The 18367-nt window shown below is 44.0% G+C and overlaps 1 protein-coding gene across 14 annotated transcripts in view; it reads left to right on the plus strand.

Moving 5' to 3' along the window:
• Positions 1-18367, plus strand: part of Ptpn3 (protein tyrosine phosphatase non-receptor type 3) — a 140068-nt gene that overhangs the window by 110027 nt on the left and 11674 nt on the right. For all 14 annotated transcript variants that reach the window (XM_074051295.1, XM_074051296.1, XM_074051301.1 and 11 more), the window contains 6 exons: positions 2622-2808; positions 2968-3045; positions 3946-4002; positions 5150-5306; positions 7541-7701; positions 18145-18235. In XM_074051295.1, the coding sequence (XP_073907396.1) occupies positions 2622-2808; positions 2968-3045; positions 3946-4002; positions 5150-5306; positions 7541-7701; positions 18145-18235 (731 nt within the window). The remainder of the gene's footprint in view (positions 1-2621; positions 2809-2967; positions 3046-3945; positions 4003-5149; positions 5307-7540; positions 7702-18144; positions 18236-18367) is intronic.

Raw genomic sequence — 18367 nt, forward strand, 5'->3', positions numbered from 1 at the left:
GTGTCTGTCTGTACATAGTTGGTCAGCCAATAACCAGCCATTTGCTTAACAAGTTGTTATCTATTAATAATGAATTAATAAGGTAACATCTACTTTGTGGCATGAGATGACTTGCAGTTATTTGTACTAATTGTAGTGGAACTGCTGTTAGCTGTCTTCCATAGACTGTTGAGGATTTTTGTTTGTTTTATGGTGCTGGGGATCAAACCTAAGTTCTTACACATGCTAGGCAGAAACTGTTTAGTTTTATATTGTAAAGGGAAAAAATACTTTGAAACCTCATAATGAAATCTACAAATTGAAATTTTAAACATTAACTAAACAATATTCTTTCATACCATTTTATTGAAATTAGTCTCTTCCACATCATCCTCTCACATTTTACCCTTTCCATTGCTGTCACCCACCTTCCACACTCACCTAGACATTGGATGTGGGTACACAACACAGTGTCTGCAGCTTCTTCCTGTGACAGGTTCAAGTCCATCCCTAGACCTGGAAATTGTGTTTCCAAAACCTTTTAGCTTTAGCAGTTATCCTTTCTGTCAACGGGTGGCACTCTTGTAAAATGTAGAACTGAGGCTGGGGCGTAGCTCAGTGGTAGGGCACTTGTCTAGCATGTGTGAGGCCCTGGGTTCCATCCCAGCACCACAAAACAAACAAAAAACAGTAAAACTTAGCCACATTGCCCTTAGGGGGATTTTTTTTTTTTTTTTTTTTTAGCTTTAAGTAAATTAAAGTCTCATTCACATCAGGCATGATGGTACACACCTGTAGGTCCAGCACTCCAGAGGCTGAGGCTGGAGAGTAAGTTGAGCTTAGGAGTTCAATTACCCAGAACAGCCTGGGCAACATAGCAAGACCCCACTCTCTAAGTAAATACATACATACGTACATACGTACATACATACTCATTCACTTTCAGTGTGACCATTAACGTACAACTTCAATTCCAAAATGTCCTCTCTCTGACAGGCCTGCCCATCCTTAACACCCTTCCTTCAACCAGCGACTGAAAAACCGTAAGACCAGCCTCTTCTCTTACATGTAGCTGTTTCCACATTGGTCTGTCACTGAATATTTTGTTCAAATGAATTGAGACTGTGAATCATTCTGTGTGAATAGGGTACAGATTTTATATTTAAGGAAGCTTATTTGGGCTGGGATGTAGTTCAGTGGTAGAGTGCTTGCCTAGCATATGTGAAGCCTTGCAAGGTTCGATCCCCAGCACAACAAAAAAAAAAAAGAAGAAGAAGAAGAAAGAAAAAGCTAGTATGAACTTGTGGAAACAGAAAAATGCACAAAGAAAGGCCTGAAATCAAGGTTTAGTAAGAGGTGGTAGCAGCTGTCTGGTCTGTTTCTCCTCTTTCTACTCACTGCTCTCTCCTCACCTTTCATGAGGTGGGCCATAGCAGTCTGTGAAATGTGAAAGAACCAGTAGTTGGGTGCTAGGCTCACCGCCCTGAAAGGGCGCTAGTATGAGTGATGAAGACGCTGAACAACCTGATGTATACGTGCCAGTGGGGATGGTTGGTCCTGAGGTTAGAGATGGGGATCTTAGGAGCACAGTTAGCATAGCCTAAAGAGAAAACAAATGCTTGGGACCCACCTGCGCTAGGCTTGTCTCTTAGGGAGGGGAAAGCTGTGTGACCTTGGGCCAGTCACTCAGCCTCTCTCAGCGTCTTCATCTGTGAGGTGAGGGTTGGAGCTAATGACCACAGAGGTCTGTTAGGTTTTCATCAGCTGTAATTGTCTTAAAACGACCCCATCCAATAGAACTTCTATGGTGACAGACATTCCGTGACTGTGCAGTGCGGAAGGAGCCACATGTAGCCATTGAGATACACTTAGGAACCAACTTTCTCAGCTGAAGTTACTTAAATTTAGGCAACCACATGTGACTAATGGCTACCATGTTGGACAATGCAGCTGTAAGATGCAAAAGGACCTAATGACAGAGAAAAATAAAACATATGGTTTCTGCACAGGCTATTCATAGACATCAAGGCAGATAGTACAGACCAGCAGTGATAGAAACGATCCTGAATATCCAGAACTAGTCCTTCCTACTTTGGGCAGCCAGCTGTATTAAGCAGAGCTGGCAGTAGGAATGAGACAGAAGGAAAAGGCCTTCAGGCAGGAACCTATGCAACTGCATCACCCTGCCTGGTAGTCTGCTTCCACACTCAGACCATCTGAGCTTGGTACAGTGATGCACAGCTGGAGGGAGGCCCAACTTCTTAGGAGCCTGAAGCAAAAGGATCACTTGAGCCTAGGAGTTCAGGGCCAAGCCTGGGCAACACACACATAAAAAATTTAAATAGTTAAACTTCCAAAATATCTGACACATTTCCCCACCAGCCTTCTAAAGCAACTGGGTGGGAAGCTGTTTTCAGAAGCTCGTAAGTCTGCCCTGCCTTCCTGTCCCTTTGCCCCCAAACCAGATGTGATAATGTTTAGTCCAGATAGGGCAGGAGTGGCCCAAGGACTCTTGAGGGCGCCAGCTCTGGTAAGGTTCAGGGATCCATGACAATTCTGAGATGCCAGACCCAATAGTGTTGTTTGCTCTAATAAAATACTAATCTAGTTATTAAAATATCTCCTCCTTCCCCATGATGAAGGAGTTTATCCGAGAACAACCCAGCACAAAGCTGCCTGACCAAGAAGTCATCCAGTTCTGTGTCTCCATCTTCAAATGCTCCAGGCTCCTACTCACCCGACGGAGTTGACCAGCAGTTCTTAGAAGACCGCCACAGAGTGACCAAAGGGGGCTCCACTGAGGATGCCAGCCAGTACTACTGCGACAAGGTGAATGAACCCAGATTCTGCCTTACCCAAGTGGCCAGGTGACCCACCACTGTGGGCAGTGTACTAAGTCATTATCACTGAAAAAAAAAAAAAAACCTATTTTCTCACCAAGTCCTGGAGAGGGAAGTAACATAAATAACACTTTCAAACATCTTCCAGAATGACAATGGTGATGGCTACTTGATCCTGATCCGTATCACTCCAGATGAAGATGGGAGATTTGGATTTAATCTTAAGGTGAGTTGTCTGTATTTGTAAGGAAGTTGTAATGCTATGAAGCCATCTTCAGCTGAGTTTTTAATTTCTTTTGGAAATGTGCTATATACCCAAGCTGCATAAGGAAATTGCTCAGCCCTCAGACCTGGGAGTTTTGTTTTTGTTTTTGTTTTGAGGAGTTGTTAAGAGAACCCTGAAGCAACCCTAAAGCTGATAAAGAGAAAACAGCTATTTGCTGGGTGTGGTGGTGCATGCCTGTAAGTGCAGGGCCTCCACATCTTCTGGGTGCTTCTAGGCAGGGTGTGCAGACTGCAGCCATAGGCCAGATCCCATCTGTTTGTGGACATAGTATTACTGGAACAGCCCCATCCATCAGTTACAACTCTGACAGTTTGTTGGTAGAGTGCAGTGATTGCCTCAGAGCCCTCTTTCGTACAGAGCCTAAAACGTCTTCTCCCTAGACTTTTATAGAGGACAAGCACAGGGAGGGCAGGTGGTCCTTGCTGCCCACTCAGCTGCCATCATACACGGCTTCCATTCTTCCCAGCAGCCTTCTGAGGCCCTGCTCACAGCACGTGGTCCTTCCTGAGGCCTTACCACCTCCCCTGAGTGCTTTCATTAGCAGCTCGCTGTGCCCTCTCCCTGGTGAGGTGTCAGTGTTGCGCGTGTCCTCTGAGTGGAGCTTCATTTCACAGATGACGGGGATGGTAGGAGAGGCCTCTGAGCAGAGTTCTGGTCAGCCGTACAGGTGCAGAGGGGGCAGCAATCTGTTCCATAATCCAGAACGGGGTGCCACACCCTGTGATTGGAATAGATCCAAGTTTGAAGCCTCCCCAAAACACAGGACTCCCATTTATTGGTATCACATGTCTTTGTTGCTGTGAACTACTCAAGTTTGTTTCCACTTTAAAACATTTACAGGGTGGAGTGGATCAAAAGATGCCTCTTGTGGTCTCAAGGATAAATCCAGAGTCACCGGTAAGTAAGCATGTCCTGTATTATTTCCCATGCTTATTTTCCCCTCAGTTGAATAGGTTTCTATTTCTGCATCTCATTTCTTTTTTCTCTCTTTTGTTTCTCTAGCAGCAAAGAATCTATGTAAACACACAGACAGACAACATTCTCTAGAACCTTGCTGCACAGTGTGGGCTCTGAGCTGCAGCAGAGTGTCACCTGGGCCGTTGTTAGATAGGCAGAATTCCTGGGCCCAACGCAGATCTGCTGACCCAGGATCTGCATTTTTAACAAGATTCCCGAGTGGTTTGTGTGCATATTTAATTTTGGGAAGTACTGTTCAAGAGAAGGAAAGTGAGGCACAAAATTATAGGATCTTGGACCTTATGCCCCTGTCCCACCATCTCTCCCTAGCACCACCCGCAGCCCTCTGCTGAGTCCTCCTAAGGATATCACTCACCATTTTTCTCTTTAGTTTATCTTAGTGTACAATATTCAACATGATGTTTTGATGGACATAGTGAAATGGCAGCCACAGGCAAACAAGTGAACATACCCATCACCTTCCACAGTTTCTTGTGATCCTTGCTTTTATAAAGTGTTAGAGCATCAGTCACTGCCTTCTAAAAGGTTAGCACTTCTAGAAGAGTTTCGCTCTTCATTGTCCTTAAAAAAGCTTATTGTTAACCTTTTGTTATTGTTTATGGCTTCTGGGGATTAAGGAGGCTTTCCTCCTGCACTGTTCAGTTCATCATCGCTATGCTCCCTGAAGGTTTCTGTTCTGCTGACAAAGCCTTCCCCATTGTAAGGCAGATAAATACCCATCCTTGCTGGCAAGTCATTTCTTTAACAGGACACCTAGAAAACGAAAGCTTGGAAGCACTTGTCTTAAGTCATAATCAGCAAAGGTTAACTCCTGTGGAGAAATAGCTTCAGGACTGGTCCTATTCTGAAATGCCTCATAGCTTACATTCTGAGCAGCACATCTCTAAAATCTCATAACCTAGTACTGTATCCACATAGCAGTGGCTGTACAAATGATGACAGCGATACCCCAGGAGAGAAGGTGAACTTGATCACGGTCTCAGGTGTCTAGGATTGGAGAGCAGCAGTGCTCTTTCCCTTGAGGATGATGTTATGGTAACAAAGAAACTCACTTCCCTCCACTCAGGCAGACACCTGCATTCCTAAGCTGAATGAAGGGGATCAGATCGTGTTGATCAATGGCCGGGACATCTCAGAGCACACCCACGACCAGGTGGTGATGTTCATCAAAGCCAGCCGGGAGTCACATTCAAGGGAGCTGGCCCTGGTGATCAGGAGGAAAGGTAACAAACCACCTGCCTACAGGGGGAGGAGCCACAGGGATACTGTCTGAACATTGCAGGACTTGGTCCAGCCCATTGCATGCATTCAGAAATGTTGAGTTTGTAGCCAACATGTGAAAATCAAGAATCTGGGATGTCTGACTTCTTACTGGAAAAATCTATGGCCGCTCTTCTGGGGGGAGGCAACCCCAGCCTGTCCCCTTCATATAGGGCTGAAGCCCCCAATTCTTCTATCTCCCCATGTCACATTCTTAGCTGCCTGACCTTGCATTATTCAACCCTTCTTGAAGGTTGCGGTTATGTTTGATTTGTGCGTGACTTTGGTGGAGGGGCAGGGAGGATAGCAGGACTAGAGCTTGACTTGACTATCTTGTGCTGCCTGACTCTGCCCCTTGTGATGGAGGGACCTTGAACAAGTTACACACCCAGTCTGCATGTCAGTATCCTCAAATGTAACAAAAGCATGGCTTAGTGACTCCCTTGGGTTCTCATGAAGAGGAAATGATGTGTTGCTAAGTGCCTTGGATGTCGCCTGGGGGGCAGTAGGTATTTAAGGCCTCCATTGAGTGCCATTACAATTACTTTTGTCGTCTTTATAAAGTAAGAGTCTTCATGAACAGCATTAAATACTGAGGGTGAATGCAGAACCCTGACCCCCATGTCTCTACCCTGGCCTCACACCTAGATGCAGCCACATGTCCCACTCTGCTCCTGCCAGCCCAGAGCCAGCCAGGGCCAGTGCTGGCCCCACCTCCTCCTTGAGGCCTTAGGGCATCTGTCTGGCTCCCTCCTCCCTGTCCCCACAAGTCCCAGCAGCATGCTCGGCACACAGTAGGTGCTTAACAGTAAGGGTAGGTGCTGACTGCCTCACAGCCTGTCCCCTTTGTGGAGCTTCCAGAAGACAAGTATTCTCATCTCCAGATGGGGGATTGGAGGAACCAGGTCACAAGGAGGTGAAGGCAATCATCCCGCTGCTTTGTGACTGGTTAGGCTACCTGATGATAGGGGCCGAAGGAATCAGTGCTAGTAGCAGGAGTCCCTTACACAGATGGCCCTGTGGTGCACTGGGCATCCCAGGCCTGCACCAGCCATGGCCAGGGGCTGGTGCCTGTTGGAGGTGAAGAAAACCATGTGAATAGATAGACTGCTAGAACTAAAAAGGCAAGGCCACCAATTTTCTAAGAACTATGAGGATAAGTTTATTTTTAACATAAACATGGAAATAAAAAATGTGAATTGACTTAAGGAAAAAATAAACCAACATTAGCACAGGGTGTTGCAGATATGACAGAAATCAGATGGTACAAGAAGGGCTGAGCTGCTGTGGTCAGCGACAAGAATGTGTTCTTTATAATCACATATGAACTAATTCCTGTGTCCTGCCCTGACAGGCTCAGTAACTTTAGACAAATGACTTGCCCTGAGAGTCCAGCAGATGGAAATTTGTGATGGGGAGAAAAAGACAAAAACAAAACAGGATTCAGTTCAACTATGTAGAACTGCTATCTTGAAGGGAGCTTTTGAAAGCTTTTGAGTAAGGGAGTGTCTTCGTTTTCTGAGTGGAAAAGGAAAATTCAGAAATTATCCCAAAGTTTCCAATTTGGGAAAAGGAAGATAAAGTAGATACAGCCAACTGAGTTAAAAGTGTTGTGCAGGGTGGGGAAGGCGAGGGGCTTAGGTTGGTTCCCTTCCTGTCTTGAGTTTGACATGAAGGGATAATTTGGACTTGAAGCACAGCTGGCTCATGTGAGGACTAGAGGTATCCACGTGGCCTTGAATTACAAACCAGTGTCTTGAGAATGGTGGTGTGACAAGGAGAGCTCAGGACCTCCCCCCATGCCTGGAAAGATGCCCATTTTCAGGGAGTAAAGGAAAAGGACCTGGGAAGGGAGAGGATGTGGTTTGGGTAGAAAAATAACAAGGTCAGAGAGAGCAAAGAGAAAATATACCTTCAAAATGTTCCTCTCAGTCCCTCACCTTTTGGCCCAAAGCCTGTGAGTGCTGAACACCATAATTTAAAACTAACCAGAAAGATTACTGTGTCTCTTTATACAATTAGCACACATTGAATCATTCAGCTACAAGTAGGGTCTCTGGTGAAAATGATTACTGTGTGCTTAATCATTTAACGAGATGTTGTAAACTACCCACATCCAGGTGTCTCCGGTCATGTTTTGAGGGACACTGATAAGCCAGAGTGATGAGCCAGGCACAGTCCATCTTGTCTCTTCCAGCTGTCCACTCATTTGCTGAGATCAAATCAGAAGATGAACTGAACCAGCTTTTCCCAGAGGCCATTTTCCCCATGTGTCCGGAGGGCGGGGACAATTTGGAAGGATCCATGGACCTGCTGAAGAAAGGCCTTGAAAGTGGGACAGTGCTGATCCAGTTTGAGGTAAGAGGTTCCCAGGCCTTTTGGTCACCTGGTGCCACTGAGCAGTGGAGGGCAAAGCAGTGATATAAGCCCTCGTCTCTGCAGCTATGGTGACTGTGTGGCTCATAAACCTCAGGCAGCAGAGTTGCTGTAAGAACCTCCAGGTGAGACCTGTGCTCCTCAAAGGATAACAGGGGCACAGTAAGGGGCTGTGCCTTCAGGCTCAGAGCATCCAAGCAGCAATCAGGGGACCAGGACTGCCACCCATTACTGAACTCCATCTCACCCTCTTCCTCTAGTAGTGTTTGGTAGTCATGGAGAGACGTGTAAGAAAGTGAGGAGGAGGGAGTCTGAGCCTGTTTAGCTGCCAACACAAAAGCTCAAACCTCCACGGTGGAAGGAAGTGGAGAGGCAGAGGGGGCGAGCCACCCAAGGGATAATGACAGCCAGCTCTCAACCCCCAACTGTACTCAGAATTCAGAAGCAACTGGTCATCCCCTGAGAACACTGCATCTGGCACTTCCAGACCCTTAGAACCTCAGAAACCAAAGTCAGACCCCATCCTCCCCAGGAGGTACCTATCATACATGAGACCTATATTAACAAAGGTGTCCCCCACTGGCCTTTTACATAACCAAAGAGGTCCCAAGGAGACCTCAGTTTTTTAGTCAGTTTTACTGATCACTAACCAGATGAAAATAGAACGTACTTAAAGGTAGAAAAAAGCAGACTAGTTCACTCAGTAAGAGCAAAAAAGAGAGCACAACTTGCATAAAACCATCCAATAAGAGACTAGATCATAGTTAACAGCATCAAACAGCAAACAGTCTGGGTTCATAAGTGAGGGGTTGCAAGTCTCAGATAGGATTCAGGCACACAAATCAGCAATGCATCATGTATTAGAAAACTACAGAAAGGTAAAAGACACAGAAGCTGAAGAAGTTGGTCAAATGTACGTGACTGCTGTGATTCAGGAAAGCATGAGTAATATGAATGTCAGAAAGAAAGGAATGCCAAGCAAAAAGCTTTGAGTGAGAGGAAGGTTTTTTTGACAGTGGCGTAGGACAGAGCGTGTGAAATACAGTAGAGCAAGGTGTGCTGAACAGCAGTAGGAAGCTAAAACCCACAAGTGAAAAGGGCAAAGGTAATTGATGCCGCCTCCACTCAAAATCAATAGGGGATTGTAAACTTTTCATTAACCACCTGACAGATAAAAATTAACCAACAATAAGTTTGTTTCTTATGGGAATGAAATTGGGTAAAAGATAGTAACATAAACATTCTCAAATAATTGAAATGAGGAAGAACTTTAAATCTAGTTGCAGACTATGAGTTTTGTCTTCTTTGGTGTTGGGGACAATGTGGACTGGCGTGGGGCAGGGTGGGGGCGGGGGCAGTGTGCCTGACACTGAATCTAGAACATGAGGGACAGGGAAGGAGTTTCTGGCCACAAGGATTAGGAATATGTCATGAATCCCAGAAATAGCTAAAGACCAAACAAAATAGGGCAAGGTTTTATTATTCAAAAAGTATGTTCTGAGCTAGGTACCAATAGCTCATACCTATAAGCCTAGCTACTCAGGAGGCTGAGACTGGGAGGATTGAGGTTCAAGACTAGCTTGGGCAAATAGTTCAGGAGACCCCCCCATCTGCAAAATAACCAGAGAAAAACAGACTGGAGGTGTGGCTCAAGTGGTAGAGAACCTTTTTTTTTTTTTTAACAGATGTAAAGCCCTGAATTCAAACCCCAGTCTCACCAAAAAATAGTATGTTCCGTAGCAACTGGGGGTGAGAAGGCTCCGGAGGCTCTCTGGAGTGAGAGGTAGGGTTGGTAAAGGGTGGATAAGATTACTTGTGGAGGGGAAGGTAGTCTAGGAAGGTCACAGCCTGATAGCCAACGAGACCAAGCTCATAGGGTATCAGTTAGTACAAGGAAACAGGCCTACCTGGGGTGGATGGCACAGCAAGGAGTCCTGGGAGATGTCTCCAGGTGAGCAAAGCCTTCCACCTAGCAAGAGCTGTTCCAGTTGCTCAGATCGTCCACAAGGAGGCACTGTAGGCTCTCCTTGAAGCACACTCAAAGCCTGGTCTTCCACAGTGTGCTGGACTCCAGTGGCTCAACTCAGATGTGTTTTTTATGTCTGAGAGACTCTATCCCAACCCCAGGAGATTTTCCTTGAAAGAAGTTTTTAAAAAACTTTAGAGAGAAGTGCCTGCACTACCCCGTACTATGTTTCTCAAAGGGGACTCCTGCCCACTAGTTTGGAAAGCATCTGGGGAACTTGTTAGCTGGAGCCTAGCCCACAGTTACCAGATATTGGTATTTTTAAGAAGGTCACCTGAGGTTTTAATGCACAAGTTGCTCAGAGGATAAGAAAGTGAAAATTGTACCAGGACCACGATCCCACTGCTGCCAGTCCCAAGTCTTATCCTCAGAGGTTATATATCATTGGAGGATTGCATAGGAAATGGAAAATGTACATAGTTCAGGCCTCAGTTTTAGTATGTACGCATTCCTTTCCTTTATTCTATACGTTTCCTAGCAGATAACTAGGAAACTCCTCTTTTAAGATAATGACATTTGCAAACTTAAATACTAAGCAGATAAAAGCAGATCTGCTCTGTGATGAGATCCTGAGAGCCCAGACTCTTCAGATGTCCCTGCGGCCCCACAAGGACTCTTTGGCTACCTGGAGCATACTGTGAATATCACTGCTAAAACAGAGGGTGAAGTCACCCACGCCTGGGACACCCACTCAAGCAGGAGTCCTGTGGAGACCAGGCCAAACAGGAAGATAACAGGCAAGAGAGCCTTTAGTGAGCACCTACTGTTCGCCTAGGAATTTAAAGGGCATCAGCTCGCATAATTCTCCTGACATGATGTGGACAGGAAGGAACTGTCTCACACAAATTAAGTGACCTCCCCCAGGTGCTCACCATCAATGGCATAGCCTGATTGGAGCCCAGGCAGGCTAACGCAAGAGCTTGTTCTCTTAACCACTATCTAGAGACCTTTGGAAACTCTGAGATTCCGGCAGCCTGTGAGGGTTGTTATTAGAGTAGTACACGTCAGAGCTAGAAAGACCGGGAGGCTGTCTAGCCACATGGAGCCAGACAGACTTTACATCCTGCCTTTGCCCTTTATTTCTATCCATTAACCTATGACTCACCCCCATCCATAAGTTGAGTATTTCATGAGTTGATTGTAAGAGGTAGATAAGATAAATACTTAATGAATTGTCTGAAGCACATGACACCACCATAAAAAGTAACCACTGTTATTACTTAGAGGCAAAGAGAGGCTCCAAGAATCTAAAGAACTCCCAGCCTGCACAAGGAGTAGTCATGTGACCCTGGTCTTAGAACACTGGACTGTCTGACTCCAGAATCCTGGCTGTTCCAGCTCCTCTTCCCCTTTCTAATGCCATTGGCAGGTGGGCCATTGAGGGGTGTGCTCTATAGAGAGAAGCAGGAAGAAGGGGCAGGTCCCCAGCAGTGTGTGTGCATGCATGCATGCATGTGTGTGTGTGTACATACATATGTACTGGGGATGTAACCCAGGGCCTCCGTCATACATGTACTCTACCACTGAGCCACACACCCTGGCCCCAAGGTCACTCTTTTAGAAATGGAGAAAGTGAGGCTCAGAGAGGCTAAGGGACTTGTCTAGTATCACATACCTTGTCAGGGATAGAGCTTGAAATTAGAATCTGTGTTAAAAATAAAATGCAGCCTGGTATGGCAGTGCACACCCTAGTTCCAGCTATTCAGGAGGCTGAGACAGGAGGATCTCTTGAGCCCAGGAGTTTGAGAGCAGCCTGGCCAACAAAGCAAGAGCCTGGCTCAAAATACATATGTGCAGACAGTCTAGTGGACTAGACTGTTAATGGTAGCAGCTCACCATTGCCAGGTGAGAGCCAGCTCTTCCACCCAGCCTGCAAGGCAGCCCTGCCCTCTATAGTGACACTGACACATTTTGTAGCATTTGTGATTGGCCACAAACTGCCCAAATGCCAGACTTTGTTCAGCCACAATAGAGTTTTCCTCTTTCTCCCATATGACAGAACAGATTCACATTGGATGCAAATCCATTGCCAATTCCAGGATGCTCTCCACCATTGAGGCTTTCATTGGTTCAGCCACAGGTTTGTTCCCTCCTGAGAATAGCTTGTGACTTATTCCATGCTTCCTCTGAGTTGAGGCTCCCATTTAAGGAAAGGAAAGGATATGCATTTGCTTTAGAATTTCCTGGATGGAAGCTCAGTGGTGATGCTAAGTCACCCTTTATTTAAGGAACCAGCTTCCCAGTGAAGAAAAGAGCCTTGTGTCACGCATGCCCATCGAGTGAGCAGGTCCATGCAGCTTTGCCTTCTTGCCCACTGTTAGTTACAACCTCTTGGGAGAAATGTAGAATATATTTGCTAGAAAATGAGGACCACTGCAAGGGAGTTCCCCCTTCTCTGGATTGGTGGACTAGGGTAGTGACCACAAGAAACCCTCAAGGGTCATATCCATCACACCTGCCCCTAGCCCTCTTCTACATTGTCTGTCTTTATCAAAACCAGAAACCATCCTTTCTTCTCTGACCCCTGTTCTTCCTTGACTGACTCCTACATAGCCATTATAGGAACTATCCATTAGTGTCAAAACAAGTGACTCATTGGCTCCTAAGATAATTACAAAAGTTGTATCTGGAAGGGCAGAGATAGCTGAAAACTGCAGAAGTCTAAGTTGACACATTGAAATTAGTACCTTCAATTTTAGAACCTATCCCTAAAAGAATGCATCTAAAAAATAGTTTTCATCTTGGTGTGGTGGCATGAGCCTGTATCCAAGCACTCTGGAGGCTGAGGCAGGAGGATCACAAGTCCCAGCCCAACTTAGGCTATAGAGCAAGACTGTGTCTCAAAAAAACAAAAAAAGTTTTCCGAATAGTTTTGTTTCTGTCTTTAAAAAAGGAAAAACTATCAATGTAATGTGTCTGGGATACACAAAACACACTGAGATCCTTGAAATGATCCTATATGCAGCCTGTACCTTCCCAGTGCCACACGCCCCTTAGGAGGACAGGGGTTCCACCTCATGTATCTGTCTGTGAAAGGAATCCTGCAAGGGTACTTGTTAGGATGCAAAGGTAGAATGTGCATCTGTGACTGCATTGCAAGCAGTACCATTGAAGGTCCCAAAATTAAAACTCTTTCAGTGCAGCACAGCTTTGTGTGGGTAGATAGAGGCCCCAGGTGTCTTCTAGATAGTATCTGGTGCCCTCCAGCTGGGTCAGGTACAAAAAAAAAGAGGATTGTCCCTAGTGTGGGTGACATGAGTGTAGGATTGTTAATGTCTATCAAGTACCACTAGGAAAACAACCTCTTGGAGCCTTTGTGAAAATGAGTCCACCTTAGCTTCATAATATGGCACCAAGTCTAAGAAGCTGAAATTGCTACCTCTTGTCTCACTTCATTCATGAGATTGGCATCCCATTCATACAACAGACCTTACCATCTCTTCTCCGCTTTGTTTGGCAGTACTGGGGTTTGAACTCAGGGCTTTGCACTTGCTAGGCAGGAGCTCTCCTTCTTGAGCCGTTCCCTTGCCTTTTTTTGTTTGTTATTTTTTCAGATAGTGTCTTTCACTTTTGCCGGGGGCCAGCCTCAAACCATGAGCCTCCTACCTATACCTCCCATGTAGCTGGGATGATGGGTGCATGCCACCATGTCTTATTGAAAAGATGGGGGGAGTCTTGTTGTTTGCCTGGGCTGGCCTCAAGCCAGCATCCTCCCAGTCTCTGCTCCCTGCCTCTTGAGTAGTTGAGAAAATAGGTGTGAGCCACTGTGCCCAGCTCACTCTGCAGTTCTTTTTTTTTTTTTTTAACCTACTGTGTGCCAAGTTTAATGCTGGCCTGCAGGTTTATGGTGATGAACAAAATAAACACAATTCCTGCCTCCCTGACGGTAACAGTTGAGTGGTTGATATAGGAAGCAGACACTGGTGAGGACAGGAAAAGGATTCTGTTTCTGTGCTTGGCTCGTTCCTTACCCATAGGCCCTCTACTTTCTTCCCACACCCTCCTTCCATCCCTTTTTTCTTGCCTTTTCTGCTTGGGTTCAAAGCTTTCTCTGCTGATGTCATCCAAGGCACTTTCTTTGCTGTGCTGCACCTGGCCACAGCCTCTGGTTGGAGCAGTTGCATATCTGAACTGCACCAGCTCCTCAGCTCACAGTTAGCCCTTGAGGCCAGAGCTGAAATACTGATTTAGTAATTTAAATACCACTGTTCCTTAGCAGCCCCTCTCAACCAAGCTTCTAATAATTTACCCTTAGTCTTGAGCTTCTTGTTCTGTGTTCTTCCAAGATGTGAACAATGCTTTTTAAGACAAAAAAAATTAATAGCTTTTCATAAAACCAAGTGGTTTTATAATCCTCCCTCCCTGTGACCCTGACTCTCAGCCCTCTTTTTGTTTCCATTTGAGGACAGAATTTAGGGGATGTGCGACTGAGAGGTCCTCTGTGCCTCACAACCCTGCAGCCTGGGAATAAGCAAAGCAAATTGTGTTTTTCCAGTGAATAGGTGGCTTTTTTGTTTGTTTCTTTCTTTCTTTGTTTGTTTAAAAAGCTTTGTCTCAAATTCTGGCCGATACCATAAAGCCTTAATTCATTCTCCTCCATCCCTGCCCCTTCCAGAAAGAAATGACATCCCTGTTTCCATCCCTTTGCACTCTGCTCGTCTGAGAGCAGGGGTTTCACACTTACCCAACCAGGCAACCTGCAGGGTCTGGAGAAGAGAGGAAGGGTGCAGGCAGCACAGGAAGTGGAGAGCCTGTTTCCCTGCTCAACATCAGCCTTCACAAAGCAGACACAAACATAAATGTGTTGTCAGACCTTCCAAAGGCCAAGCCAACCTGAACTTTGATTTGTTCACCCAGCTTTCTTTGAAAATTTTGTGTTAATTTTACAAATAGATTTCTTTTGCATTTCCTTTTCTCACTTCATTTAAGTTTTATAATCATTCTCATTGTCATAATTCAAGTAATTCAGATATAGCCAAAGTAAAACTGTGTCTCCTGACTCCCACCCCATTCAGTTTTTCCACAGTATTTCTTCTGTAAATAACAATTTGGTGTGTGTTCTTTCACAGTTGATCCAGCACTCATGCACAAGGATACACATTTACCACACACACATGTGCACACACAGGATTGTGCTTGTACACAGCCTATACCCTGTGTGAGAGCTTCTGTTACATTAAAGGGTCACAGTTGTGTGTAATCTGATAACATGCACTTTTTGCTTAGGAGCAGATGAATGAAGCCTTCTACACCTGTACATTTTTAGTCTCTCCCACTGTCTCGATTATTTGTGCAGAATTTTGCATATGACCGTGCCATAATTTAACCAGTACATCCTTCTTGAAGAATGTTCAGGCTGTTTCTGGTTTTCTGTAAATAAATGTTTTGCAGTAGATAAACTTCCCCGACATGAATCATTATTTATTTCTGTTGGATATATACCCAGAGTGTGCACATTTAAAATTTTTTTAAAACAACCATAGTACTTTTAAATGCATTTTTATTTCAATACTTCACAGATCACACTATAACAGATCATTACCAATGAGATGCACTTAAAGTCTTATGATAATTAAAGCCTTTTGCGAGATCTATGTTTGTCTGCCAAACCTTCTCAGTTTGATTACGTTTATATTTCTATTATTTAAAAACAGTGTCTTCTTACCTCCAGGTTAGATTTGCTGGTTTATATTCACTTAATTGTATTTCACCTCCCTGTCATTAATCAATTAGAACCAAAATGCCACGTAGATAAATGTGACTGGTCTCATGTCCTCTGCCAGAGTCTGACCAGAACCTCCAGTAAATCATCAGTTTACTCACAGGACGCAGTCAACCTGTGAAAGTCTGCAGGTGTTTAGAAATCACTCAGGGCTACTTCACTATTATGCATTGAACTGTATGTATGATTAGATCAGTAGCTGAGCTCTTGGAGAATTTGGAAATTCAAAACATTTGGTACATGTATAAGTTATAACACTACTCTTATGACCCCAAATCACTATGTTAATTCTCTTCTGGTGAGTTCTGTGCAATTTGTTTAATAAAACAATTACAGGTGGCTCACACCTGTAATCCTAGCTATTTTGGAGGCAGAGATCAGAAGGTTCACAGTTCAAAGCCAATCAGGGCAAATAGTTTGTGAGACCCTATCTTGAGAAAATCCTTCACAAAAAAGGGTTGGTGGAGTGGCTCAAGGTGAAGGCCCAGTATTGCAAAAAAAAAAGAGAAAGAAAAAACAATAGAAGCTGGTTTATAAAACAATACAGTTCACAAAAATATGAGGGGGAGGAATAATGTTCAGCCTACCTATTCAAAACAAAGATATCTTAGTTGAGGATGTTGACTACAGTTCAGTGAACTAACCGACCTACATGCCTGTAGGGCAAGTTGGTTATGTGTATCAGAGTCTTAAAAATGTGCTCCAGTGCCATAATTCTGTTCTTAGTCATGTAGAAAGGTGAAAACAACCTACTGAAAAAGTAAAGTAAAAATTAAGATAAATTATAGAAAAGTAGATTATTGAGCCATTAAAAAATCATGTGTGGAGAACGCCTAGTGACATGAGAAAAAGGCATGACATAATAATTCGGAGACATTATGGAGTGTTTCCCTGACTCTTCTTGTGAGATGCTGAGGTCATCAGGTCTAAATTAGCTCGAGAAATGCTTAGATGATCAGAATTAAATAAATTCATGCATTTTAGGACTCATCTTGTTGGAAATTTATAGAACATAAGATAAATATTTTCAAAAAAAATTTTTGGTTTTTTTAATGGTACTGGGATTTGAACTCAGGCCCCTACACTTCCTAGGCAGGAACTCTACCGCCTGAGCCACACCCTAACCCATGACTTCAAAACTTTTTCTAAGGAATACTGTGTTAGCTTTTCATTGCTGTGACAAATATCTGAGAGAAACAGTTTAAAGGGAAGAAGGATTTATTTTGGCTCATGACTTCAGAGGTTAGTCCATGGTTAGGTGACTCCATTTTTTCTGGGCCTGTGGTGAGACAGACACAGAACATCGTGACGGAAGAGCATGCAGGAACAGAGCTGCTCCCCTTTATGGCAGCCAGGAAGCAGAGAGAGAATGCCTGTGCTAGCATTTCTCCTTCTTCCCCTTTCATTCCATCGAGCCTCCAACCTTTTGTATGGTACCGCCCACATTCAGGGCAGGTCTTCCCCCCTTGTTAATCATCTCTGGAAATCCCCTCTCCAATACACCCAGAGGTGTGCTTTACTAATCTCCTGGGCATCTCTCATTTCAGTCCACTTGACAACCAAGATTAACCCTCGTGTTCTTTATTTTAAGACACTTGGTTTCCACTGAATGTAGTATGAAAAATGCCAATATGTAGTTAATCTCATTTTTTGTTTTTAAGAATGTGGTGTATACATGTATTATAGATGTCTGCATACATGCTTAACATACATTTATATCCATGCATGGTATACACAGAGAAAATATGTGAAAAGGTCATCTCAGAGTTGTAAAATTGCTGATAATTCTTTCTTTGTATTAGTTGGAATTTCCCACATTTTCTGCCCCCCCAAAAAATCATTTGCTCCATTAAAAAAAAGTTGTTTTTAAATTCCCAGAGAGCTAATAATAACCGCAGGTGAAAAGGACTCAGCAAATCATTGTCAAAGTGGGGAAACATCTTTATAGAAAAGAAAACACAAGCATTGAGTTTGTCCTCATGTTTGTGATCTTGGGCAAAGCATTTAACCTCTGACTGTCACTTATAAACTAAGCAGACTAGTAATTCCTCCCACAGAGCTGTAGTGAAAAGCAGGTCAAGTCAGTGTGTGTCTAACGTGTGCTTGCAGACATGCAAAGATCATTCCATTTGAATTTTTCAAGTGTATGTGGAAACACCTCTTCCATTGAAGTTGACTATGTATTGAGGTAAATGTTTTACTCTGGATATGTACTTCCAAAATGATGAATGAAGTGTTCTTGCTCTTAAGCAAAGGCTGTGGTTCATTTCATTGAATTGGAGAAATGGGGTTTTAGACTAATTTAGATGAGTCAATTCTATTTTGCCCCTCCACATACTTTTAACATTTGTCAGATAATTGTCATAAAGATAAGGCTTTACTTACCAGATCTGTTACCTGTGACTCAGACCTTACCTCCAACTTCTTTCCCCCGAAAGATGCTCAAAATTTAAAAAGGAATTATTGAACAGTTTGGTTGGTTTCTCCTCTAACTGTCGAATTTCTTATTGGGAAGAGTTTCTTTTAATATGTAACATATCACTTTATAATGTTAAGATTTTGGTGCAGTGCATGATAACCTTTGTGGTTAAGTCCTGCTTTCATACCTTCATAGCTGTTTTTTCCAATGATTTTTGTTTTGTTTTGTTTTGATTTTTCTTCTCTATTTGTCATATAGCAACTCTACAGAAAGAAGCCAGGTTTGGCCATCACATTTGCAAAGCTGCCTCAAAATTTGGACAAAAACCGATATAAAGATGTGCTGCCTTGTGAGTACTGGTCTGAAGGCCTCCTTTGCCCCTGCACTGAGATAATGTTTGCCTTTTTTAAAACAGATTGTCTGGTATTCTGGAACGGTTTTCAGTGTGTCTGTAAACACCACCATCTTTATTGCAGCCATT

This window comes from Castor canadensis, chromosome 13 (genome assembly GCF_047511655.1).
Source record: "Castor canadensis chromosome 13, mCasCan1.hap1v2, whole genome shotgun sequence".
NCBI lineage: Eukaryota > Metazoa > Chordata > Mammalia > Rodentia > Castoridae > Castor > Castor canadensis.